Source organism: Orbicella franksi, chromosome 7 (assembly GCF_964199315.1).
Source record: "Orbicella franksi chromosome 7, jaOrbFran1.1, whole genome shotgun sequence".
In the NCBI taxonomy this organism is placed as follows: Eukaryota; Metazoa; Cnidaria; class Anthozoa; order Scleractinia; family Merulinidae; genus Orbicella; species Orbicella franksi.
The window spans coordinates 9,036,305-9,062,751 of NC_138151.1; the positions used below are offsets into that span (position 1 = coordinate 9,036,305).

The window sequence follows — 26,447 nt, forward strand, 5'->3', positions numbered from 1 at the left end:
TGCGCTTTCGAGTGCGGTATTGTATATTCCATAGACCTCTACCTTTGCAAAAATGGCGCCGATTTTTGAATAACAACACCTGTACATCCTAAGCTTGACATTCGTGTGAATAATCCTTTGTCTGGAAACATGAGTATGAGGCTAAGGATGTACAAAGTATTGTTAGTCAAATCTAGGCGCCATTTATGCAAAGGGTTTATTAAAAACTGAATCATTGGATAATACAGTTCAGGCGTTTTCATTGACTTAGCCATCATGAGCGATGAACCATTATACCATGCTCTTTTGGGACGTTTTTACTTTCATTTTAGTCTAGTTTTCTATATTTGGAAGGCGTTTTTAATAAAACAATTATTCCACTCGCGCTTGCTCGATATGGGATCATTATAGCCAACTCGGCAACCTACCTTCTCATATCCAACGCGCGCTAGTGAATAATTGTGAAATACCCCCACGAGTCACTTCACTCACTTGTATTTTTTCGGTATACAAACGGGCCTTTAGGCGAGTGTCCATATCGGCCGAGAAAATACAAGTGGGATATTCCACGGCATGGCATACACTGACTCGAAAGAGTGTTGAATAACTTTTTTATACCATGCCATATAAAATACAGTGGTTAGCACAATAGCGGGCAATAGCTCGTGCAAGAATTATTTTAAAGTCAATCACAGGACCTGGGTAGTGGAAAGCAATTGCTCGATTTGTTTTCCGCATGGCTCTCCTTGCAAGAGGGCAGGATGATGAATCTTGCAATTTAATTGGTTCTTAACTTGGTCCCGGGTTTTCCTATCTCTGTCCACCGTCACGGTAACGACTTTAAAAGTGATTTGAGTAGAGAGAGGAAAAAAAAAATCATTTACCGGCTAAGAGTCGGTACGCATAGTGAAAAACTGTCACATCTGAATTTTACATGCCGCCTCTGGCAGTATTTTCAAGACCTCAATCACAGTCAATTTCACTATGCGGGCCTAACATATGTTTATTTGTCGCTCGGTATTTTCAAAAGAAACGACAAACCGCCTCAGTTCTCCGTGTCTTTATTGCGCCATAGAGAAATCAAAATTGTGAAAATCTTTAAACAAATGTTTGCCACCGAATAACTCACCCGAGGCTCGTGCACAGCAACCTCAACGGTATGGGAGGCAAAGGAGACAGAGCCTGGGACCGAGGTTGTTCCCGCAGTATTTCCTCCATGCCCTCTCTCGTTTTGTGGTAACGCGATAGAAATTTGAAAAACGTTTTAAATTTGTTAAATAAAGGACCATTTTTTATGATATCAGGGAGAAGGCATTCACGGGGGCTATGCCAAAAACATGAGGCTTCAAAGGGGGTATGGCCGAAAATATAGGGTGTAGAAGGGGGCTCGGCGGAAAGGGGGGCACATAAAATAATTACTGTATAGACGAGATCTATTGTATTGTGAAAAACAAATTCTACCAGAAAGCCCAAAATAACGTTTCAAGTCTGTACGGAAGTAGACATATTTTATCATACCAAAGAAAAGTAAACATGCTTGTTTTTGTATAACCGAATTTACCGTATCACAAGTGTATGGAAACTGGAATATTGAGTAAAACAAGAGTTTACGAAGAGAATAAAACAGCTTAACAACTAACGGTCACGCAAACGATTCAAAGTTTTATTCCTTTTCAAAAATTTACATCCATGAATTTTAGATTAATGAGTTGTTTCCGTGTACGTAACGTTGCCATTGCAATGCTTTAATTTTTACCTGACTTGAAATATATTAGTGTTTACCAACAAAAATAATAATCAAACAGAGATATTGATCATCATGGTGTAATGTACGTTCTCACTGGAATCGCCATGACGCATGCCTAAACGCCTGAAGAGAAAAAACGGAAAAAAGATTCCAAATGTTTGTAGTTAAGTAGTTCTGGCCCTCCACTTTCAGTGGAAGTCAAATATAAACAACAGCAAAAACAGCAAAGGTCTTGAAGGACTAGATGAGGACAGATTTATCTTACAAGGAAATTACATCGCCCTCTGGATAAGTGTTAGCCGTCTTCCTGGAAGATGGTGTGACGAACCCAAAGAATGTCTGCGTAGAAGGCTAGATAAGTGCAAACTGAGATCGAACAAATTTTCGTGCTCACTACCCAGTATGGCTCAGGTACATTTTTTTTGTAGGGGGAGGGGAGGGGGTGGATATGCTGGCAAATAATGACACGAAACAAGTCTTGTCATAAACCCTGAACAAAAGCTCATCACAAAATAAAGCTAATAACAAAAGCAAAAAAAATAAGCTATAAGGATAAAATAACACAATTAAAGAACCCTAACCCAAGTGCTACCAAATATACAAGTACTTCACTTAAAGCGAGTTCTAAAGAGCAAACAAGAACAAGTATTTTGAGGTAGAGGTATAGGATTACAAGGATTGAGCTGGATTACAGTTCACCAAGTGCGATTCTATGACTGGATGTCGAGGATTTAACAAATTGACGTCAGTTTTTGTGCATTTGTCTTGTTATTATCATTTCGTCACAACATTAAGTAGTTGTGGATCCGCAGACTACTTAGACAATGTTATGGTGAAGTTTATTATCATTGACAGGACAGACGCATGAAAACCTGACGTAATTTGAAATTACCCTAAGTTCCTGGCCAACAGCAGAACTCAGCCGTCAACACATAATTCACTCTTACCTTACACATGTATCTTGTAGACGTAGTTGGACCATTGAGTGCCAACTCCATTGTAGCAGTTTGTAGCTTGGCCGTAATCTCTAAATTTCTCATCATCCGAAGCCCAGCACTCCGTAAAGAACTGCACCGCAAAGAAGGTCTTCCCGGCATCCTTAGCTTCCTTGTAACACGCGTTTACTGCAAGAGAAAATTCCCAGTCAAAGCAGAGAATTAGAGGTGCTTGCAGTGTAATTCTGACGGTATCTCAGTCATAATTTACAGTCCTACAGGATACAAACCCATTTTGCTCATGCATGTGTTCCTATCGATGAAACCGCGACTGCGAAAGCTCTTTAGAAGAGTCATGGTTCGCCCTCTGCCGGGTTTGTCATTCCAGCATCCCAGATTATAATAGTTTCCAAATCCATATACGGCATTGTGTGACAACTCGCCAACGCCTGTCACAAAAAAAAAAAGAAGAAGAAAGAAAGAAAGAAAAAAGAAAAAACGCACAATTTGCACGGTTGCCCACGTTTTGGGTTTTTTCCCTCAAACCAACAAGCCAGCCAACAAACCAGTCCGTCAGTCTGTCAATCCGTTAGTCCGTCAGTCCGTCAGTCCGTCAGTCCGTCAGTCCGCCAGTCCGCGAGTCCGTCAGTCCGTCAGTCCGTCAGTCCATCAGCCGTCAGTCCGTCACACAGTCAATAGTCAGTGAGTCATCAGTCAGTCTATCAGTCAGCCCATTAAGTCCGTTAGTCAGTCAGTCAGTGGGTTAGTCAGTCAGCGAGTTAATCAGGAATTGATAGCCAGACGTACCAAACACACACGCATCTGGAGCGGCCCTCATTTTCTTGTAGTCAGGATTGCCTTCCGCTGAATAACACTCGCCATAAAATTGCACGGCGAATAAGTTGTAGTCCTTGCCACTGTTAATAGCATCATAGGCACACTTCAAAACGGTTTCACCGAGATTGTGCCAGTCGAGATCTTTACCCCGGCGGTTGGAATAAAAATCTGGCAAGATCCTCTGTTTTATTGGATTATCAATCCAGCAGCCCAGATATTCAAGCTCAGGGACATCTAAGAGAGAAAGCCAATTTAATCTTAAGAGTAGCTGGTAGGTATGAAAATAAGTCGCATTAAAAGGCTAGTCATCGAGAAAATGTATACCGTGTAAAATGGGGGAAGGCGGGGGAGAAGTGGGAACGATCACGTTGTGGGTACAGGCATGGTACAAGAAGTAGGGTTTAATTGAAGTAATGTTATATGACCACTAGCCCTGAGGACAGACCATGGAATATTAAATAAATGTTTTCTAAAGGTAAAAATGGAGGCTATATTTTTCAGCGTCACAGAAAAAGATGAAATACTGCCTCCCTAGGGGAAAGGGGAATACATGTTCCCTTTAACCCGTTAAAATTTGTTCGTCCTGAAGGTACCCGTTAGTACCCTTCCCCCTTCAAATTAATCAAAAATATGCCCTTCTTCCCTTTTGAATAAATGATCAAGTTGCCTTGTTCTCTAAAGCTTCTCGTTCTTCAAAAATCAATCTGCAATATGTAGTATATTTGTGCAGTGAAAGCACTCAGTTCAACTTAGCCAGTGCTCAGCGTTCATGGGAATCGTTCATAGTTAGCCTCCTGAAGATGGTTAGACGTTCAAGTCTTCACGGATAAGGCCCCATCCCCCGCTGCATCTTCATGGCCTCATAGTTATCAGGAGATGTCATAGAACTTCCGTCACAAACTTATCGCAAAGATTAGGACTTGGAGTTCCCTGTACTGTGTTCTGGCCTTATCTCACGGGTTGGTGCTTCACATAGGGTTAACCTCATTGCACCTTTCCCCCTTGGAAAAAATCGTTCAAGAGAAATTGCTGTGTGTATGTCTATGTCTAAGACCAGGATTCGGAGTATACCGTAAAGGGAGTAGCCCAGTAGCTTTCGTTCAATAGAACTGAATGTGCTATTTGACAAAAAAAAAAAAATGGGAATCGACCGCTGTTTGAGCAGCTACACATTCTGTACTCTTTGAAACTTGTGTAACTATTTTAAGAAACACACCTGCCCTGATACATCTGACCCCGGCGTCGTTTTCGTGGGTGCAGCTACCTATTACACCCCATCCGTCATGTTTACATTGAAAGATGGAGTGCTCTGAGCCATCGCAGATCACATTGGACATATGAATCTAAAATAAAACATATTTGTGGCTAATTTTTACAGTATTACATCTGTGGTTGGAATTACGATTATATATGGGTAATTCAAACTCCACGGAAAAGTATCCGTGCATATTTTTGTACGGAACGGAGGTTATTGCTTTTGACATTATCCACACTAACACTGAGTGACGATAGATCAAAGCCAAAGAAACAACTTAGACCAATCACAAAGGACACAGACAATACAGTGAACCAATCAAAACTCGATCAAAATTAAAAGTAGCTGACGCAAAGCGCGGGAAAACGTGTGCGAACGAGTCACGATTGGTTTTGGTTTTACTTCTGATTGAGTGAGAAGTGGCAGGATTTTTTTTTCAGTCAATCGTGTAGTGATGGAAACCACCGGCTAATACCAAGCACTATGACAAAAATACACAGTTATCGTTTCATACCGGACCAGTCCCCCTTCCAAAGTAGGCATTTTTGACAGCGAAAATCGCACCGCTGTAGCCAAGCTCCTGGCACACCACTTCAGCGGCCTCATCGCCCCAATTTTCATCACAAATTGTTCCCCACTGACCGTCGTGGTACACTTCCACTCGCCCGCCTCCAATATCGTCCTCTGCAGTTATCAGACGGATTCGATTTTCTGAATAATAATCAGGTGTTTAAGATATTTAAGAGGAAGTGTTAAAATTATTGAACTCAAAAAACCTAGCAAAATATTTAGGTGTATATTTTAAAGTACTTCCGGTGTACAAATGTTTAGAAACTCTAATTTTTACTGGTTTGCCTGCTAAACTGTTGACTACTCTGATGCTACTGGTGTGAGAATGGACTTGCATCTCTCATGGCTCAGCCAATTAAAATTTTTATCTAGACAAGGCTGAATTAAAGGATAGCTTTTTAACTGACCTTTTTCGACGGTTCCGTGGCTGTTTCCTATAGACAAAGAAAAAAGATATTAAAAATGTGTGTACGCAGTCTTTTTAAGCACCGGTCATTTTGAATTTTTGTTTGAAGAAAACTAGGTTAGGGAAATCACTTGATTATCGTGGCGCTATCGTTTTCGAAAAGTTCCGTTTTCAAACTGCTTTTCGTCCACATTAAAACGCAAAGTTGGCGTTATGAAATTCCTCCGGTTTGACGAGCGTTTCCGAATTGGCGAAAAGCTCCGTTTTCGCGACGGATTAGTGTGGACGATAGGCCTAACTGTAGAAATAAAAGCCGCGTTTTCAAATTTATCCGGCGTAGTGCGGATGGGGCTCCTGCGACAAAATTATTTTCTAACTAGCCGAATACAGCCTGTTCCAACCAACCTTTGAGCTTCTCCTGTTTTTATTTTCGCCAGCATTTTTACCTGATAATATCTGATATTATAATCCATCAAATATTTTCGCTCGCGCGGGATTGGTCTAGACATGTCGTGTGACTAAATACGCCCCAGCTAAAGCTGGGGAATATCTGAGTGATATTCCCCATTTTTCTGAAACTACGCGTGTTGCGAAAAATATCTGAAGGACAATAAACACGATAGCCTCCATTTGGCACGGAAATATGCTCCAATAGTCGTCCCTGGACGTTATCTGTTCCTCAAAGCTCACAGTTTTCCTCAAGCTGCACTCTCGAAACACTGCTCGCTTCTCGGAACAAATAGTGTCCGCGGACAAATTCCCGTGGATATTTTCGTGCCAAATGGAGGCTATTGATTATATGTACGCCTGAGTGTTGAGCAGTTGAGTTAAACCCGGCGGTACTCTTTTAAAGTTTAATTTTGCTAGAGTTATGCGGCCTTATTCTCCAAACCTTTATCCTATACTCCAAACTCAATTGTGGACCTGAACCAGAAAGCTACTTTCTGCTGTCAGTACGTTTCGAATCTAGAACGTTTATATTTGGTATTGATTTATTTCCATCTTGTTCTCTCATGGGAATTAACATGTTGAAAAAACAGTGGCAATTTTTGGTCAATAATCTCGGAGTCATGTTGGAATTTTGATCCATTGGACGTGAGCTATTGAAGTAATATATTAATCACGAAAGACCGTGCTTGACCACATTTCCAAACGCCGAGAGGGAAAGAAAAAAACACGACGCATAGCAGAGTGCTTTTGATGAACTTCGAGGTGTTTGGAAATGTGGTCAAACACTCTCTTGAGTCTGTGGTGTGTCTTTTCAATCGAGGAAACGTAGAAATAAACTCGCAAAAATCTGTGATGATTAAGATGAGATATCCAAACACCGTCACGGTCGTGATTTCCTTTGCTTACACTTGATGAATTAAATTAACAAGTTGGTGAAAGGTGTTTTAAAGTTCTCGATGTTAATCACGCCAGGCAAGCCTCACTAATTTCTCAGTCTTCGAAAGATTTGAATAAGTACTTTTTTTTTATTAAACCATGCCCTGTTACATTCCAGTACAAAACGCGCAAAGCATATCTGCTTCTTAATTTTAGGCCGAAATTGCTCAAACCCTTTGCCTCATCCTCAGGCACGTGCACTGTTTTGTCAGTGGACGGTGTGAAACTGGCAGCGCGCGCCTTGATGCCTCAGGTACCATGCATACGCTTTGGTGCTGTAGATACATACACTGAATATACACTCTTTGCATAAAGGTGATATAGTTATTTCAGGGTGCTGGTACCCTTTAAATATTATAATTGATGTCTTCTCGTTACTCGGCCTTGCAGTGGAACTAACAGCGCTCACATATAATCTTACATGCATTCAAATATAGAAACATTTGAAGGCTGCATTTAAATTTAAAATGCCTCAAAGTGGAGAGAGTCGAAATACTCCGAGTGTACGCTGTTGCAAAATTGCCTGATATCGGCCGGAAGTGAACTTAGACTGATGAAGAGACTTGACATTCAAAATTTACTTACCAAAACTCAAGAAAAATATCAGCCCCAGTACAAAATAGCGCGGATGGAAATTTCTTCTCGAGTCACAGCAAGCTGTCGCTCTACAGCCAGGCAATTCCTCCTCGGAGTCTTTGAATTTGCTATTAATAAGAGGAGGTTTTTCTCCACTATCCTTCGCCATCTTGAGTCTCCCGAATAAACGACCGATTGCATCCCAGTACTAACACGTGACCTTAAAATTTCATTTTGTACCTCCACAGGATACCCAAGTGATACAATGTAATAAATGGGTAACCTGGAAACAACACGAGACATTTGACGTACAAGGTCCTTCTTAGGAACAGCTTTCCAAATTTTAGGAACAATTCTTTTAAAAATAAAAAACTAATTCAATCGACGTTTTGTTGGAGACCTTCATTTATAGGAAAACTATCTCGATTCCTTTATCTAATCATGTGCATAATTCACGTGATAATAAATACTCATTTGTAAGGCCTGAGGCAAACGTCGAATCTTAGTCGAACTTAATTCGTCGAACCTATTAATTTTGAAATAGGTGCATGAATGGTGCGACGTCTGCCGCAATCAAGTTTGACTCAAATTAATTGGTTCAACTCTAGCATAAGTTCGACTTGCTAAGTCGGATAATGCGACAGTGATTCGGCGTTTAAGCAAGCGCCGTTCTAAACACGCGCTGAACTCAATTCATAAATCATGCAAATTACAAATGTGATGGGCTGGGCAAACGTGACAAAAATACATACTCCTCCATCTGCCAAACGCTATTTTCCCCCCTGACGAGCATGCGCTGTACAAAGACAATTTCGCGATCGGGAATGGCGAGCCATCGAAAGTCATTGCTGACATCAAGACCGCTGCTCCATTGTTGTTCGCTAACAAAAGCACGGTCAAGCATGCCACTTGAAGCAATAGCTGTCGTCTCTGATACACCGTTCTCAGAGCTGTAAGTTATGCGAGTCTTCTCTTTCTAATTTCGTAATTAATTCCCAAAGTAAGGCCCGACGAGAACTGTATTTCGGCATTTCACTAACAAGTCCTAACAACTAGCCGCGCATCAAATGAATAGCACGGGGACACGTGCTTATTCCCGTGTTTTAATGAAGTGCAACTTGAAATAGGATCGACGCAGGTTCGGCGTTTGTTACCACGCTGGAGTTTTGTCGCTTCTTTGTCGCACCTATTTTTAAATTGTTGTACGCGACTTGGATTCGACGTTTTCCCTAGGCCCAAGATAGCCTACGAATCTACGAATTAATTGATCCACACTTCTCAAAAATCAGCAAATGTGCGGCAATCCCCCGTAGGAAAAAAGATGGCAACTGGTACATTTACCCATAGTTCTTACCGAACGAAAACCTTTACAACGTTCATAAAAACGTACAGAAACGTTACAAAATCTGCAAACCTAGGCTACTTAATGTCCTTAGTACAGGGACAAATCTTTGTGCCTTGTTGGCTGTGTTAGGTTCGCAAGACATTGTGGTAAAATGTACAGCCGCCATCTTTTTTCCTACGGTGGATTCACGTCCGCCTGACATTTTTTCTGAACTTAAACGCAACAAAAATTCCAAATAGAAATACGAATAATTAGCCGTTTTGTTTTGCTCATTAAACCTTTGCTTGGTAACGGTCTCGTTGCCGTTGCCATTGCCGTCGTGTTTTGCTTGAGGTACCTAAACTCCCCAATAACGCAGGCCCGTGCTCACGTGGCGAAAGTGATAATTAACGCGTTTGCGAGTTTTGCGCTAGAAATGTGTATATGTCTAATTGGATAAATTGGAATTAAAATTAAACGTGCAGTGATAAAGCTAAAATTCAGTTAATATAGTATCAAAAAAGGCGGTTTTTTCTTCGACTCCCAGTGAACATTTTTGATTTCCCTATTAACAACTTATTTCTTCTATGTGAAAACATTTGTTCAGTCAGACATATAGCGTTTTCATTTGTGGCTAGCAACGATGCAGAGTTACTGGAACGAAAGAAAGTGTTTACATACGGAAAGAATTCAAAAGACCAAGCTCGGTATATTAAATTCAGCCTCAAGCAAAAGACCTCAGCATGAGGTTCCTGGGAATAACTACAGAGTTTGTGGTGTTTATTCCCCCGAGCTTCGTGCTGAGGTCTATTGTGTTAGGCTGAATTTTTATACATCGAAAGTGGTCTATTCCCACAGACACCACAGGATTGGTTTGGGGACACCAACATGGCCGCCGTGTCATTGTTTTGGGACACCAATATGGCTAGAGTGACGTCATGTGAAAACAACAAAAGCTGTTTTTTTTACGACTCCCGTTGAAAATTTTGCTCTCATCACTCATGCGTTAATTATGCTTCCAGATGTCAAAATTTGACAGAAGTTTGGAATGAAAGTTTGTAAGGAGCAGCCAACAATCACTTTTCAGAAGCTTTAAGTTTTGCAGGGAGCGTTGTCTTTATTCAACACTCCCAAGAGAAAAGTATTCAGGAATTGCAAGAGCTGTTGACTAAGTGCGCGTAAACAAAATTTATGTATAATTTCGATAAAATTAAATAAACTATGTTTAGCGAGTGATTGTCTTTTTTTGTGTGTCTCGGTATTTTCAAAAAGAATGACAAAACTTCTCAGTTCTCCGAGTCTCTGTTGAGCCATAGAGAAACCTAACTTGTGAGAATCTCCAAAGAGCGTTAGAACCATTCGCCTTTGGCTCGTGACTCCGACAGCGTTCTCCCAAACTTTCAACTTTGTTGTGATAACTCGACAACTCGACGGAAAACGTTTCAGTTACTTAAATTAAATCAGGGACCACTACGACCGCTATTTATGACTTAGGGTGGGGGCTTGGAGGTTGGTGGGATCCAGAAAACCTGGATTTAAAAGCCGTGAGAGGGGAGGGGGACGGCGTCCTAACGATATAGTGTGTAAAGGGCAGGGGGGGTTACTCTCTTCACTGACGGGATCTTTGATAGAGTGCAGAAAAAAAGAAAATTCTACCATGCATGCCTAAAATGGCGTTTCTGAGGTTCCGAACAAGCTTGGGTGGAACAAGGCGTGATATTTCATCGTGTAAAACATATGTGATGGATTTCAATTTTATTTAGTATAAATCTACTTGCGCTCTATCACGAATGCCGTTCTCTGATTGGCTACGCTACTCACTATTTATTCTGTGATAGATAGTGAGTAGCGTAGGAGTGTGCGCTTCTTAACAAAATGAAGGCCGCTTCTTGGCGTTTTCGAAGTGGATTAATATTAAGATAAAGTTTTGAACGACTAGTAGATTTATACTAAAACAATTGGATTATTCGCTCTCGATTTCTATGCGTGACAGTCGACTCGGGCTGCGCCTTCGTCAAATATATCGCGATAGAAATCTCCAGCTCATAACCTAATTGCTTCATATAACCGAATCACGTTACAGTTCATGTGAAAGCTGGATATTAGATGTAACAAGTTTTTATGAAAAGAATAGAACAGCAAACATTGACAAATGACAGTCATGCGAATGATTCAAACTTTTATTCATTTTTCATTAATTTACAGCCATGAATTTTAGGTTGATAATTTGCACATGTTTCCGTGAAACTTTATCATTACAATACTTTAATTTTCACCTGACTTATAATTTATTAGTGTTTGCCAACAAAAGCAATAATCAAACAAAGATATTGATCATCATCGTGAACTGTTTTCAATGGAATCGCCATGACGCATGCCTGAACGCCTGAAAAAAAAGAAAAAAAAAAAAAGATTTAAAATGTTTGTTAGTGTAAAACGTTCCGTAGCTTGGTAATTTTCACTCTCCACTTCTGGCGGAAGTCAAGCAAAAAGCAACAGCAAATGAACCTAAGAAAGGTGTTGAAGGACTTAGTAAGGGAAGATTTATCTTGCAAGGAAATTACACAACCCTTTGGAGAGACGAAAACTGGACTCCAAGAAATCGCCTGGCTCTGGTGGGGCTGGCAAGTCGTGACAAGAAAAAAGTCTCGAAATAAATGTTGAACGTAACAAGAACTAATCACAAACTAAAGCTGATAATAAAAGCATGCAGAAATAAGAAGTTCGTGATGACAGAACGCATTTTTTTTTTAATTTTGCAATAACACAAGGGAAACAATACTTACAATGAAATTACCAACAGTACGCTCTTTAGACTACTTACAGCACTATACTCTACTTACATTATATTGCTCTAATTATTTATACTATTTAAATACACTACTAACAAATACAGTAATGACCAGGGGCAAAGAAAAAAGGAGAAAAATAGATAATTGTCATTACAGCTTGCATTGAGGTTGTATTATAGAAACAAAAACTGACCAAAGGCATGTGGTATTTTATAGGTAAAATGAGCTATGCACCTGACAGGAGATTAGAAATAGACAAATGGCTAAGAGATAATACAGATTGGTAAAGAAATGTAATCTAAAATATTGATTAAATCCTCTTACATCCTGCAAGAGAGTCTTTGTGTCTCCACTCTTTATTTCTATTTCATATTGTGATTTTAGTGTGCACATGAAATGCGTGAGACTCGGGTGATCTTCTTTTGTTTTAGCGAGCCATATGTGATATCGTCCTGAGAGAAAGCAGTCATTGATAAGAAGCGTAAATTGAGAGATATCTGGCCTCAGACCCAAAGCAGTAACACTTGTCAAAATATAATCTCTAGGAAGTAAATTTAAGTTTTCCAGCCATTCAGTAACTTTATTCCAAAAGTGAGATGTTTGGTGGCATGACTAAAAGGGATGAATTAATGACTCAGGATGGGTGTAACAAAAACTGCAATTTTCATTGCCCTGTAGACCTATTCTAAATACGAAGTTATTGGTTGCTACGTGTCTATGTAAGAAGTTAAACTGAACCTCTATCAGCTTAGTGCTCTTGGTGTATTTTTCAGCCAAAAGATAGGCAGCAGTCCAATTTATGTTGTCATTTATTAGTGGGCTACAATCTTCTAGCCATTTCTTTTGACCTGACTCCGGGGTTAAAATCTTGTTACTAAGCAGTTTTTTTTATATATCAATGCAATTGCTTCTCTGACTTGTAAAATTCTTGTTGTAAGTGGCTCATATTCGTAGTTGGTGTTCAGTAAATCTAACAGGATGTAATTAGCAATTAATTATAAATTGAAAGTATTTTAAGTTATTAAATTTTTTTACGTTATTAAATTTTTGTTACCGGGATACGACTCATATAGAAGTATAGAGAATATAAATAACTACCTTTTTGAGATGTTTCCTTTTAAACACCTTTTAGAAGACATTATTTCTTTGCAAATTGATAGCATGTTAATGGTCAACAGCGAAAATCAGTCGACAACACATAATTCACTCTTACCCTACACACGTATCTTGTACACGTAGTTGGACCACTGAGTACCAACTCCATTGTAGCAGTTTGTAGCTTGCCCGTAATCTCTAAATTTCTCATCATCCGAAGCCCAGCACTCCCCATAGAACTGCACCGCAAAGAAGGTCTTCCCGGCATCCTTAGCTTCCTTATAACAAGCTTTTACTGTAAAAGAAAATCGCCAGTCAAAGCAGAGAAGTAGAAGTGCTTGCAGTGTAATTTTAACGGCAACTAAGTCATAATTCACAGTTCTACAAGATACAAACCCATTTTGCTCATGTCAAACCAGTCAATGAAACCGGTACCGCGAAAGTTCTTTAGAAGAGTCATGGTTCGCCTTTTTTTGCCGGGTTTGTCATTCCAGCATCCCAGATTAGAATAGTTTCCAAATCCATACACGGCATTGTGTGACAATTCGCCAACGCCTATCATGAAAAAAAAACGGTATCAGTGGTGAGGCAATTCGCACGGTTGGAATACGTTTTGTTTTTTTTTTTTCCTTCAATCCAACAAGCCAGTCTGTCAACCCGTCAGTCAGTCAGTCAGTCCGTCAGGCCGCTAGTCCATCAGTCGTCAGTGCGTCAGTGCGTCAGTGCGTCAGTGCGTCAGTGCGTCAGTGCGTCAGTGCGTCAGTGCGTCAGTGCGTCAGTGCGTCAGTGCGTCAGTGCGTCAGTGCGTCAGTGCGTCAGTGCGTCAGTGCGTCAGTGCGTCAGTGCGTCAGTGCGTCAGTGCGTCAGTGCGTCAGTGCGTCAGTGCGTCAGTCCGTCAGTCCGTCACTGCGTCAGTCCGTCAGTCCGTCAATCCGTCAGTCAGCCAGTCGGTTAGTCAGACAGCAAGTCAATCAGAAGTTGATAGGCAGACGTACCATATACACAAGCATTTGGAGCGGCCCTCATTTTCTTGTAGTCAGGATTGCCTTCGGCTGAATAACACTCGCCATAAAATTGCACGGCAAATAAGTTGTAGTCCTTGCCACTGTTAACAGCATCATAGCCACACTTCAAAACGGTTTCACCGAGATTGTGCCAGTCGAGATCTTTCCCCCGGCGGTTTGAATAAAAATCTGGCAAGATCCTCTCTTTTATTGGATTATCAATCCAGCAGCCCAGATATTCAAGCTCAGGAATATCTGAAGAGAGAAAGCCAATTAAATCTTAAAAGTAGCTGGTAGGTATGAAAATAAGTCGCATTAAAAGGCTAGTCATCGAAAAACTGTATACCGTGTAAAATGGGGGATGGCGGTGGAGAGGTGGGAAGACTTTTGAATTATTTTCTAACATAGCTCAATGGCCAATTGTGTGTATGAGATCCACCTACATGGAATCATGGTAGTTGTATTCATAAATTTGGACTGAATATTTATTTTGATGAACTTCAGCTACCATGATTCCTTGCAAGCGCGTCTCATAGAGTGAATAGGCCAATTTTGATATATTAAAGTTCTGATTTGGCTCCGAGGTTTAGGGAAATAAAACCAAAGAAATCACATCGAGGTTACGAGACGAACAAATGAATTCTTTTGTTTTATTCCCCTAAGCCTCGGCGCCAAGTTACAATTTAATATATCGAATAGACCATTTTCGAGTTGCCTTTTGCCTCTATGTCAAAACGAATTTTCGTGCAAAACCATTGCGTGAGGACTCGATTTAAAAAAGTAGCACAAGGTAACACGGAAATGGCCTATTTGGCCTATTGGCCGTTCGACATCAAAACTATTGAGTGAGACGCTCGCTCCAAGGTTCCCAGCAAGGTATGAGGTCCTGTGCATTTCTTTTACATATCAGTTTAAGGCTTTAATGGCTGATCCAGGGAAGCGGACTTCAAGCACATGGTTTAATGTGCACGATCACGTTGTGGGTACAGGCATGGTACGAAAACCAGGGTTTAATTAAAGTAATGCTAGATGACCATTAGCCCTGAGAACAGACCATAAGGTATTGAGTGTTTTCTATTGATAAAAATTGAGGCTTTATTTTTTAGCGTCACAGAAAAAGGTGAAATACTGCCTCCTTAGGGGAAAGGAGAATACATATTCCTTTTAATATAATAGATATCCCTTGCCCCTTCAAGGTAATCCAAGAAATATCCTTGTTCCCTTGAAATAAATGATCACGTTGCCGTGTTCTCCGATTAAAGCCTCTGGGAGGCCCTTACGCCTCAAAAATCAAGCTTCAACATTAAGTATTGGTGCAGTAAATTAAAAGCACTCAGTTCAACTTTGCCATTGGTCAGTATTCATGTGAATCGCTGTTAGCTGCTTTTAGTTAGCCTCCCGAAGATGGTTAGACGTTCAAGTCTTTTCGGATAAGACTGACCCCGTCTCCTGCATCTTCGTTGTTACATGGTTAAATATTGAAAAGAAATTGGCTCTGCCTAAGCCCCGTACAGATTTTTTGAAACGTAGTTTCTGCTACAGTGGGGCACGGCAAACATGTAAATCAGTTTTTTTAAAATGTCAATCTTGTAACTGATGTTTTACCACGTCTAAGTAAAGTGTATGTCGATGTCGGTGTCTTATCAGGGTTCGTTAACGAACCGACACACTTATCGCAAAGAGTAGGGTACGGAGTTCCCCGGCGGTGTTGTGGTCTGTCCTTGTCTTACTGGTTGGTCCTTCCTCACATAGGGTTAAAATCATTACGTCTTTTTCCCTTGGACAGAATTGTCCAAGAAAAATTGCTATGTGCATCTATTTGTCTGTGTCTCCGTTTATGTTTGTGTTTTAAGGCCCGGTCCAAACGCCGCTCCACTCATGTGCCGAACCAAACTTGATAAAGTACGACTTTAGAGCGACTTTGGAGCGACGGCTGGTTCAGACGGCGTACTTGCATCGAACTTAATTCTGGAAGCCGGTGGTAACAATTTTCGACGAGAAAATATGCGTTCTGAATTCAAGAACTCTGTCCAAATAGAAAAGCTGAGACTAACATTTCGTTGTTATAGCAATATTTAGGCAAGCAAATTCAAACTCAAGGTTTAGTCAGTGTTTGTATTTAGACAGGTTTTTTCCTGGTTAATTCGACTCGTTAAAGGGAAATCTAATAAGTTGGGCTATTATCACGAAGAAAAAGCAAAAAAAAAAAATGAATTTGCGCTAAAGAAACTCACTTATACAGTCCCGTTTCTCATAAATCGAAGACATACTGGTATTTTGTTGTCTCTATTTTTAGCGACGACTTTGAGGTTCATGCATGACTGGTCACGCCACTCAATTTTGACCCAATTACGAGTCCCGTTATATGAAAAATAAATTACAGTAATTTATGCATTAGGTTCGACACATGAGGAGAACGCCGTATGAATCAGCTGCCGCTCCAACGTCGCATAGTGCGACAGACACTGCCGAATTTAATGTTGTTTGCCGCACCAAACCTAACCTGGCGAACCAAACTGATTCAAACGCCGCTCTTTTGCCGTACTTAACTCATCAGTTAGGTTCGGCGCATGAATGGAGCGGCGTTTGGAACGGGCCTCAGATTAGGATTTGGAGTATGTAGAGGGAGTAGTCCAGTAACTTTCGTTCATTAGAACTGGATGTGCTCTTTAATAAAAAAAAAAAAACTGGGAGTCGGCCACTGTTCCATCAGTTACACAGACTGTATTCTTTGGAACTGCTGGAACTATCTGGAGAAACTCACCTGCCTTGATACACCTGACCCCGGCGTCGTCTTTGTGGGCGCAGCTACCAGTTACACCCCAGCCGTTATGTTTACATTCAAGGATGGAGTGCTCTGAACCATCGCAGGTCACATTGGACAGATGAATCTAAAACAAAACATATTTATGGTTACTTTTTATCGCATTCATATTTTACGTATAAAGGTGATACAACGTGCAAGGAAAAGTAGTCGTGCATATTTTTGCGCCAAATGGAGGTTACGATTATCAGACCATAGACTACGAGTAGTCTTTCTTTCGCCTAGTCCGTCGTGCGTACCGCGAAAGAAAACCGCGAGAAAAAAATGGCCGCGCGGAATCTTGAGCGCTTCTCCCCTCAGGACTTCACGCGGCCATTTTTTTGTTTACGGTCTCGCTCGACAGACTAACAGAAAGAGGGACTACTCGTAGTCTAATCACACTAATATTACAAATCAAACGAAATTTATTGATTTAACTCAGCTCAGCCGACCATATAGTACACAGATTACAATATTCATAAACCCACACATAAATATAAGTAATAAATATAGTAATGTCTTAGTAATGAGTTAGGATCATCCAAATAGCAAAGCTAATCTATAGTGGACCATCCAAACAGAGTACTGTTACACATAGAGTAAAAACAAGTTCTTTGAGCCGATAAAAAATTATTTCTTCATGCGCTATGCTAACAAGCATAGAGGTCTTAAATGGTTTTACGAAAGATTGAAAGAGAAGACGCGATGTTTTGGGTAGCGTTTCTCCGCTCTTTAATAATTTTCGCTTTACTCTCAACGTATTCTTTGTGAATCACCACTCCACAGTTCTAGATTTGTTTACTAAAATAGGCCCTTTGCAGGATCCGGTCACATGGTACTGAATTAATTACGCTGGGACGCAAGTTACACAGTTGGACTTCCAAAACAAAGGAAAGTCGGGCTGGACTGGTACGAGTTCCTTTGTTTTGGAAGTCCCACTGTGTAACTTGCGTCCCAGCGTAATTAATTCCGTACCATGTGACCATCCTGCAAAGGGCCTATTGAGTTCATTCAAGTGTAGCTTAATTGTTGTGCCGAAAGTTTTCCGAACAAGGGCGACGATTTTGGCTTGGCTTCGGACGAAGTCCCTGGGGGCTACCAAGAACAAAAGGCTATTCATTTTTGCTCAAAGTGAGATGTTGAGCCGGAACAATAGGCCATTTCTTGATACGCAACAGAAAGATGACCCCTAGCCCCAAAACAATAACAGCTGCTAACAAGCAAAAGAATTACGAGCTTACGAGAGTTGCGAACAATTTTTTCCCCTGGGAGTTCGAAATAGCGGGCTTCAATTGTACCATAACACAAATCCACAGTTATCGTCGCTTACCGGACCAGTGCCCTCTCCAAAGTGTGCCTTTTTGACCTCGAAAATGGCACTGCTGTAGCCAAGCTCCTTGCACACCACTTCAGCAGCCTCTTGGCCCCAATTTTCATCACAAATTGTTCCCCACTCACCGTTGTGGTACACTTCCACTCGACCGCCTCCAATGTCGTCTGCTGGAGTTATCAGACGAACTCGATTTTCTGAAATATAACCACGCGTTGAAGATATTTAGAAGTGTGAGTTAAAGTGATTGAACTTAAGAAATCTAGAATCAATATGTTTGGTGCGAGATTGGACTTTTGCATATCTCGATCTCTCGGCTCAGCCAGTCATATTCTTTTAAAATCTTGAAGTGAGGCCCTATTAAAGTATTACTATTTGACTCACCTATTTCGACTGTTCCGTGGCTGCTCACTGCACATAAAGAAAAAATGTTTTCTTTAGCAAATATATCTTATTGGATGCTTTGGTGTGTAGTATCGCTGTATATTTTTACCAGTTGTGCCATAAATACAAACAACGAGTAAAAATATAAAGCGATACTACGCACCAAAACATCTAATAAGAGATTTATTATCCAACTGCTGTAGTCAATAAATTTATCACTGAAAGAGGGAGAGTGTAACAGTTTTGCGTGCACGCACCGACCTGTCCGACAAACAGGTTTTCTACTGTACAAATAACTGTACAATATCGCTGTTTATTTGTACTGTTTTTTGGACGGTATTCGTTGCAGTTGGATATTAAAAAGAGATATGTTACCGCCGCAGAACTGCAAAATCTATTTCTACTTTTAAATTTTACCTGAAAAATAAATTGATTACTGACTTTTCAAATAGCACGTCATGATGGTATGTCACTACATTTGAGTGTTTGTCGTATGATGAATTGTATGTCATATGATTATTGCTTAATGCTTATCGCATTCTTTCCATTTTAGTTTAGCTCTGTTGTATTTCCACTGAAAAGCCCCATCAGGGGAGTGTCAATAAACTATTGTTTGTTTGTTTGAAACTGTAGTTTTCTATCTTTAATTGGATTTGACATTACCATTAACTTTGTAACCCGGACTTACGCAGATGGGTCTTTTTTGGTCAGGACTTGCGGAATAAATTATGGTCAAAAAGCTACAAAAGTTGTTGACTTGAAGTATCGGCAACAAGATGGTTTGTATGCAGTCTTTAACTTGTACACTTATAGGGCATCAGATGTCTTTTCTAGCTAGCAGAGATTAAGCCTAGTTTATCTCACATTTGAGCTTATATTGTATTTTCTCCAGCATTTTTGCCTGATAATATCTGTTATTATCTCGCTAGCTCCCTGAGCGGGTAAGATGAATCAAATCCTGCGCTGTGATTGGCTACCCGAGCGGGCAAGATGGAACTATCTTGCCCGCTCGGGACTACCCACCGTGTCCTGCAAAAAAAAATTTCCCCGAAAGCCATATAATAAATCGTTTATTGACCAAGCTTGTTCGGTCAAGATGGCTGGATATTGGCCTCGTTCTTTTTTTGCGAGTTTATGGACCTCGACTCCGTCTCGGTCCATAAACACGCAAAAAAGAACTTGGCCAATATCCAGCCATCTTGACCACACACTTGGTCAATAACCCATACGTATTATTTAAAACTGGATCATCGTGTGGGATAAGGCAATTTGAGAGTTTTCATTGGCTTAGCCAGCATGGGTTATGATTCATTATACAGTGCTCTGACTACAAATATGATGAGCATTTACGTAATATTTTAGGGCGTTTTAAATAAAACAGTTATTCCACTCGCGCTTGTTGGATATGACATGATTATAGCCAAATCGACGCTACGCGCCTCGTTGGCTATCTACCATCTCATATCCAACACGAGCTCGTGGAATAATTGTTAAATGCACCACTGAAAATTGAGTCAAACTCTCGCGGATACTCCCTAAAAGTTTAATTTTGTTCGAGTGGTGCGGTCTGCTTAATTCTCGTAATCATTATTCTATTTCAGATGAAAACTATGCAAGTTTCCAAACTCTTCTTCGGACCTGACCCAGAAATTGACATCCTGTTGTTAGCACGTTTCTGATCTAAAACTTGTGGTAATCATCTCTCTGTCACCAAGTCTCTTAAGGGATTTAACAGTCAAATAAATCATGGGAAATTTGTAATTTTAGGGGGGAAAAGCGTCAAAATAACGTCAGAATTTTGACTGATCTATCGGACTATCTATGGGAAAAGTATTCACAACTAGAATACTAGTAATAGTCATCACTAAAGCTGCCCCCGCTTTTTTTTATTTCTACTGATTGGAAACAATTGTACATTATTGTATGAACTAAAACTTGTATATCTATTTTTTGTAAACTTTATCACTCATAATGTTCCTATAACTTAGGCATCTTATCATGGTTATTATCCAAACATTCAACCAAGTAAACTAAACAAACATTCCATTCCAGAAAGCCGTGAGTTTTCGTTTGAAAGGACATAAAAAGTACTTTCTGAAAAAAAAAAAAAACTGGTTTCCTCCATGGGAACCAATATTTCTGTTACAAAACTTTCACTCGGTAGAACTTAAAAAAAAAAAGGTTAAAAAGTTATAGAGAGAAACAAAATATTATGTCAAACCACTCTGCTGTTTGAATTTGTATAGGTAATAGTACGGTTTCGAGTTTAATTTGGAATGAATTTGTACGAGTGAGTTTTTTCTAAAAGCTGAAATTGCACGAGCCGCTTAATTACTTATTAATAATATAAACATGAAAGAAATTCGCGTGGAGGAAATGCCGGAAGATTGAAGTCATTTTTTCCCATTCGAGAAAACTTTTTTCAAAGTTTCTGCACTAAATTGTCGTCATCATTTTACGTGATATCATTGGCTTAGAAAATTTCCTATTTTCTTTCATCCAATCATAATCTAGAATTACGATGTGTAATTTGCACTGGTGTTACACTTTCTGCACTGATGTTACACTTGAACTGCACTGCTGTCAGCCAATCGGAATCCAGTAATTTTTTCATGTATATTATTAGATGATGAAACAAACCATTTTTCTTGTTATAAGAGCAAACGTATCTCGAAAGCAGAACAGCAGTTGAGAAAATCATCTGGAACTTGCTGTCACGATTTTTTTCTGAGACAGGTAGTAGGAGGAAGCACCCGGCAAAGAAAAGGCCTTTCTCTGCAATTCCCCCATTCCCCTACCCTCTTGTACATGTTAAGAAAGGCCTGATACTCAGGTTATTAACAGAAATTGCTTCGAATATCGAGATTTACCGGTACTTCAGAATTACTTACGATGCCTCTTGAGTTGCTTTTATCCCAAAATCCATCTTCAGGATCTTTGAAATTGTTTTCAATTTGTTCTATATCAGAATCTGCGCCATTTCGAAGAGAATTTACTTGATCGGGTGTGTTTATTCGACCCCAGCAAACTTTCGGCGATCCTTTGCGTACTTTTCGGCAATCCTTTGCGAGCCGTGTTCTCAAAAATCGAGATTTTTTCTGCTAAGGCGAAATTTTCCTCACTACACGCGGGGACTTCTAGGGTGCCTACTCGGGTTTTGGCCGTCTGGGCCAAAACCCTGCGGCAAAACCCTGTGGCAATAAAGTGAAACTTGATCCATTTGCAAAATTACTTTGCGGGAACTACGATTTGTCAGTAACAGTTTAATGGGATGACCTCGTTATATTGTAATCCCAATTGATCTTGGAAAGTTTCAAGTTTCAAGTTTCAGGTTTCAGGTTTCAAGTTTCAAGTTTCAAGTTTCAAGTTGCAAATTTCAGGTTTTATTACAAATTACAAATTTTTTCATTGGAAAATTTGTAATTTTAGGGGGAAAAAGCGTCAAAATAACGTTAGAATTGTGACTGATCTATCGGACTATCTATGAGAAAAGTGTTCACAACTAGAATATAACGTGAAACTTGACCCATTTGCAAAATAACTTTGCGCTGAACTACGATTTGTCAGTAACAGTTTAACGAAGTAAGTAAGCGATTACTTTTTTGATTAAATCAGCCATGAAAAATATACAGCTAACCTGGCCTTCGTAATTACAATACACACGAAAAGCGATATTTTAAATTGATTTCACTAATTACTAGCGGGGGCGATTTAACGAAAAGACGAGTGTTGAGTCTTAAGAGACCGAATCTCAGTTCACTTTCATTGGTTACAAAAGAGAACGTCTAAGGCCAAACGGCAGGAATGTTTCTAAAAGTAGAAATTTAGGAATATTAGAAAACCTTGTGCCTAAGATGATTAATAACCCGAAGGAAATGGGAGGGGGGCACTCCCTTACATGGGTTATATAGGTGTGTGCGGTCCCAAAGGGTATGGTTTTGGGCGGTTCTATAAAAGGATATAGACTTTGACTACGTTGTTACAAGGAACTATTTTTTTCGCATTAACATTCGCTAAGGTCTGAGATAGGGTATGGAAAATCAAAGATTCTGGTTTAAAATAGGTACAGGTTTCAAGGTTCGGGCCACACCCCCCCCAAAAAAAACGTTGGGTGTACCTCCCCCCCCCCCCCGGGGGAATTAATAAATTTGGTAATTGACGAAACACGGTGTGGGAAGTGGATCTGAAATAAAAGAAAAACCTTTTATGGATTTTTCTCACAAATGGCTTCCCAATTTCTAGAATACGGACGATAAATAGTGTAGAATGGCTGATATGGGGTTTATAGCACAATGTCGTTTATTTAGCTGCATACTGCTGACATCACGGTTATTTTCCACCCTTTGTTAATCCAACTTTAAACAATAATATGGAATAACCCAGCATCAGATGCTTCTTAGATAAACTGTCACCACAATCACGATTTTAGCTCAATTAGTAATTTTTTTCTTTCATCTAAAGAAAATTTACTTGGCATTGCATGTCAGCGAAATTTGTTCAGATGGCACAAACAGCTTCAAAATCCACGGAAACTGCGTTAAAATGGACAGCTTTGTCTTGGCAGAAATCCTTTTATGCTATTTATATTACGCGTACAAAAATTAACAGCATCTTGTTTTTCGCCTGACACATTTGTTTTAATTTAAAGTTAGAAACTCACACCGAGTTACCAATGCACTGGACACTGATAAGAAGTGTGTTAAATTCAGTGACGGTTTCTTCGGATAAAAAACTATTTCAGCTTGAAATACCTTTTTGGAAATGCGGTTCCTTCAGTAATTGAGCAAAGGAGGCGTTGACCCCTACTCGACACGCCGAATTTGATTTCTCGTTTCAATTTTGCACTGATTGGTGGCGGTTTCGTTGACAATGCACCTAGTTTAGTTTTAAGTGGATGAAAAATCGAAAAAAAAAAGCGTATACTGAATTACTGGTGTCAAGTGCAACTAAAAAAGATCATTGTGATTAACCTTTAAGCTATAAAAATGACTCCATTGTACCTGTAAAGAGGACAACTGCAAGCAAAACCCGTAGACTCCTATAAACTTCCATTACCGTGGATTGACTTGTTCGCAAGCAGGAGAAGTGTTATCTTGTGAGCGCAACTCCTACTTGTGTTCAGTGTAAAGGGCAGCTGAAACTAGTCCGTTTAAATTGTGTTTGCTCTTTTCCTGACAAAGTGACAGTCAAACGAATAAATGAGGCAAATTTCCGGTCAAGTTTTCGTTTAACAGGGGTTGATAACAAACCTTGCGTCCTCTGTTTGCCATGTTAAAGAGCTTAAATTGGGTGATATCCCAGCAACGTGTTATGTCCTCAAACAATCTCAAGCGACATACGTAATGCAATTATTTCTCAAGACAAATCGTAATGCTTTCATATTACTCTTGTTTCGATGAGTTTACCCTGTGTTGTTGGCGATAAGTCGGAGCGATAAATCGGATCAATAAACCTCACCGATAGAAATTAACTGCCCCGCAATTCGATTCCTCAAAGTGACGGTCTATACCTATTTTCTCCCTGCAACAGCAATACGTTGTCAAGGAGATAGGTGATGAGAAAATGAGAAATCATCCTGTGGGTTGCATGTTTTCACGTCCCTCGAAATTCCCAGAACAGCTATTAAGGGAAATGCGTGGTATATTAGTAGAGAGATTTAAAAGTTTTTTGACCTTGAAACTTGAGCAAATCGCGGGGCGTGGTTTTCAGGAAACGCCGAAGAAAATGCTGAGGGAAATTCCAAGAAAAAGAAAAAATAATAATAAATTGTTAGGGAAAATGTCAAAAGAGCATTATGAAAACAGATTTGTAGACCAGAGAAAGGATAGGCGTGCTTTATCCTTTAATATCATCTTATTTGCTCAAAAAGAGGTAATTTTTGTAAAAGAGAAACCTCCTCAAACAATGTAAATATTTCAAAATTGATTAAACCGGAAAATGCACAGTAACAAATGACAGGTTATTTTGACTTCCGAGAGGTACAAAACTAACTCTGCGGCGATAATCTCGACATTAATCTGTCTTTTATGTTTCTTTGTCATCGTTATTGGCCGCCAGCGCTTTGTTTATTCATTACGCGAAATGAATCTCCAATTTGCGTTGTTTGTACTGCGTTCTAAATGAAACAATCTGTTGTTAATTGAAGTGAAGAAGCTGGATCCGCCACTAAACACGTCTGTCTTCCGTGTACCTTTTTTTTTCTTTGACTCAAGCCAGACAGCGGATAGAGACTGACAAAAATTAAAATAAAACTTGTCTGAAGTGTCTGGACGATCTTGAAATAACCGCTTTTCATTTGAAGTACCTCGCCATTAAAAAGAAATACAAATTATATATTGGCACGTTTTTGCTTCAAGGCGGCTTACGTTGCATGACTCGCTACGTGTGCTCTGCGTTTTCTTTACGAGATACTTTCTTAGTTGTCCGACTTTATGCATTAAGGTCGACGTTTCCAAAGCTTTTAGCGCATTCTTTTTAATGTTGACAGTTACATTTAAAAGGTTTCTTTAAGTCGTCACGTTCCTATGAGATCACGCGAATTTACGCCAATGTCTGGACTGAAAGGACTTGTGGGAAATATCGTGCTCGTAGTTAACTTGCCTGGCACGGAATCGCACGCGGGCCCAGGTACGGATTATGTGGGTGAATACTCTTTTAGTAGCTGAAACGAGCTAAAGCACCTACGTGCTCACTTGTGAAATCAGAAGAGAGAGCCCTTTTGGCAGACTTGAGATTTTTGAGCAAATAAGAAACATAGAAGTATTTGCGAATTGTTTTCAAAAGGAAGTTCTCCATTGTGGCAAATGCCCGATTAGTAATCAGTGTATTGTTTCCAGTCTAAAAACAATAAAAATAAATAAATTACTATATTTCGAGAGGAAGCCACTGCAGCCTTAGCAGCTGGCTTTCATGCGAGTCCTCTATCCTGGTCGAATTGGAATTTGGAGACGTTGGTTCACTTTGTGAGGGAAGGAAACCGGAAACCCCGGAGAAAAACGCTCGGAGCAAGGCGAGAACCAACAACAAAACAACAAATTAACTGAACCCACATATGGCACCGGGCCGGAGTCGAACGCGGGCCACATTGGTGAGAGGCAAGCGCTCTGACCACTCCGCCATCCCGGTTCCCTGTCCCTCTAAGTTGAAGATTCCCTGTTTTGCATTTGACTTGAACAATTATGCACCTCATGGCCTGTGAATAAGCCCACGACTTCTAGAAAGTAATAAATTGTTAATTTGTCGGGCCAAGGACTTCAATATTCAGCCTGTTAATTATTCAGTTATTATTATTATTACTTTGGCTTTTCGCATGCCGATTGATCAAATAATAAAGATGCCCAAAAGAAGTTAATAACAACAACAACAAAAAAACGCGTCAATAGACATAATAAATTTAAATGGCAATTTTTCAAAGGTTTACCTATTTTTTTGATCAAAAGACGCTGATCGCTCTGTTTCAGGCCCCGTCCCGGCACAGCAGGCCGGAGGAATTTGAAAACGCAGCTTTATTTCTACGGTTAAGCGTACTGTCCACATTAATCCGTCTCGAAAACGGAGCTTTAAATTCGAAAACGCTCTTCAAACCGGAGGAATTCGTCAAAACGCCGGCTCTTCGTTTTCGTGTGTGGACAGAAAACATATTGAAAGCGGAACTTTTTCGAGATGATGGTGTCACGGCAATAACGTGAATTCCCTGACGGAGTTTTCCTCATACTCACGAATCTAAAATGAACCGTGAATCTTGCGTTTTTAAATTCCTCCGGCCGGTGGTGTGGACGGAAAACATTTCAGTGATGCGTCAGCTGGCAGAGTAAAACGAATTCCTGGCGAATGTGGACGGGGCCTCAGTCTTAAGCTGGTTTCAGTTTATTGATGTACATGTTTTTCTCAAAGGAATCACGCAAGCGATGTGAATGGCATGTTAGGTCGATCTTTTCTCTTTCAGAGTTAATATTGATTCAAATAATGTAGTACTAAGAGAGTTTTTAAAGTCCGTGAGGGAAACGCTGGTGTACCATTCAAAT

At 40.0% G+C, this 26,447-nt stretch overlaps 2 protein-coding genes across 2 annotated transcripts; both read right to left on the reverse strand.

Moving 5' to 3' along the window:
- Window positions 1-1,626: 1,626 nt before the first annotated feature.
- On the reverse strand, window positions 1,627-7,860 carry LOC145493562 (uncharacterized). Its single transcript, XM_081473061.1, has 8 exons — window positions 7,701-7,860; window positions 5,731-5,757; window positions 5,268-5,464; window positions 4,734-4,841; window positions 3,469-3,766; window positions 2,952-3,110; window positions 2,674-2,850; window positions 1,627-1,849 (listed from the first exon to the last, which is right to left on the reverse strand). The coding sequence occupies exons 1-7, from the start codon at window positions 7,858-7,860 to the stop codon at window positions 2,675-2,677; spliced, it is 1,125 nt and encodes a 374-aa protein (XP_081329187.1). The 3' UTR covers window positions 1,627-1,849; window position 2,674.
- A 3,317-nt stretch (window positions 7,861-11,177) lies between these two features.
- LOC145492752 (uncharacterized) lies at window positions 11,178-23,555 on the reverse strand. The gene is made up of 8 exons (XM_081472141.1): window positions 23,424-23,555; window positions 18,424-18,450; window positions 18,040-18,236; window positions 16,671-16,797; window positions 13,898-14,161; window positions 13,299-13,457; window positions 13,021-13,197; window positions 11,178-11,401 (listed from the first exon to the last, which is right to left on the reverse strand). Exons 1-7 carry the CDS (start codon window positions 23,473-23,475, stop codon window positions 13,022-13,024), a joined length of 1,002 nt encoding a protein of 333 aa, XP_081328267.1. The 5' UTR covers window positions 23,476-23,555; the 3' UTR covers window positions 11,178-11,401; window position 13,021.
- Between the last annotated feature and the right edge of the window lie 2,892 nt (window positions 23,556-26,447).